The sequence below is a fragment of the Sparus aurata genome, chromosome 2 (genome assembly GCF_900880675.1).
Source record: "Sparus aurata chromosome 2, fSpaAur1.1, whole genome shotgun sequence".
Taxonomy (NCBI): domain Eukaryota; kingdom Metazoa; phylum Chordata; class Actinopteri; order Spariformes; family Sparidae; genus Sparus; species Sparus aurata.
The window spans coordinates 9,202,991-9,204,190 of NC_044188.1; the positions used below are offsets into that span (position 1 = coordinate 9,202,991).

General features: G+C 44.0%; 1 protein-coding gene across 1 annotated transcript; it reads left to right on the forward strand.

Moving 5' to 3' along the window:
* LOC115595762 (odorant receptor 131-2-like) lies at nucleotides 1-918 on the forward strand. Its single transcript, XM_030440568.1, has one exon. The coding sequence runs from the start codon at nucleotides 1-3 to the stop codon at nucleotides 916-918; it is 918 nt and encodes a 305-aa protein (XP_030296428.1).
* Nucleotides 919-1,200: the final 282 nt, after the last annotated feature.

Below are 1,200 nucleotides of genomic sequence, written 5' to 3' on the forward strand. Positions count from 1 at the left end.
ATGCAGAATCTGACTGAACTTTCAGCCAATGTATCATCCAACAACAGCCTGTCTGTGATCATTAAGGTGTGTGTTGTTATCCCTTTTTTCTGTGTCTTCCTCTGCTTTATTGCTGTCATGCTGCACATCTTTGCATCTCACAGGCAGTTCATGGACACTTCACGGTACATCCTGTTTGCCTACATGCTGATTAATGACACCCTGCAGCTCTTGGCCACTGTGCTGCTCTTCCTCTTTGTCATGGGAGGGGTGAAATTTACCCTTGTCTACTGCATTCCCTTGTTGTTTATTTCCGCGGCCACTTTCCAGAACACACCGTTAATCCTGGCCACCATGTCACTCGAGCGTTATGTTGCCATCTTTTACCCCCTGCAGCGCCCAGTTGTCTGGCGCTCAGACCACATCTGGGTCATTATTCTGTCCCTATGGCTCATAAGCTGCATCTTTCCGATTATTGACCACGCCATCATGGAGCATGATCCAGCTGTGGATATCCTCTCCACCCCTGTGCTTTGCCAAGCTAAACTTGTCAACTCATCTCACATTCAGACATTGTTCAAAGCTGCTACAAGTATTCTCTTCTTCGCAGTAGTGGCTGTTATCATCCTCTTTACATATGTGAGAATCCTGCTGGAAACCAGGAAGCTCAGACAAGACACAGCATCTGTGAGTAAAGCCATGCACACTGTGCTGCTGCATGGCTTCCAGCTGCTGCTGTGCATGTTGGCCTTCACCATCCCCATCACTGAGACTCTCATAGTGCTGCACTCCAACTGGAGATCAGAAGACATTTCCTATTTTAATTTCTTCTGTTTCATTTTAATTCCACGCTTTCTCAGCCCGCTCATCTACGGCTTCAGAGACCAGAGTCTCAGGAGCTACATCAGGAAACATTTTTCTGCTGCTCTAACAAAGTGAAGTAAAACCCTGAGGGAAAACTGCAAGACAACGCGTCTAAAAATGCAATAAAATAATGCTGGTTTTCTGTCATACTTTAAAACTCAAACATTATTCGTATTGAATTGATTTATGTGTAATGTTGAAAAAGACAACAATCCAACAATGCTTCGGACTGTGCCCGATGTAATACAAAGTCCTTCACTGTGCCACTTTACAGGAGGTATTCTGCCTCCTAGTAGCCAAATGTTATTAATGCATCTTAAAATGTTCTCTTTTGTCACTTTAACATTACTCATATTA

Coding starts and splice junctions, on each gene's coding strand:
- LOC115595762 (XM_030440568.1), top strand. CDS start 1: ATGCAGAATCTGACTGAACTTTCAGCCAATGTATCATCCAACAACAGC.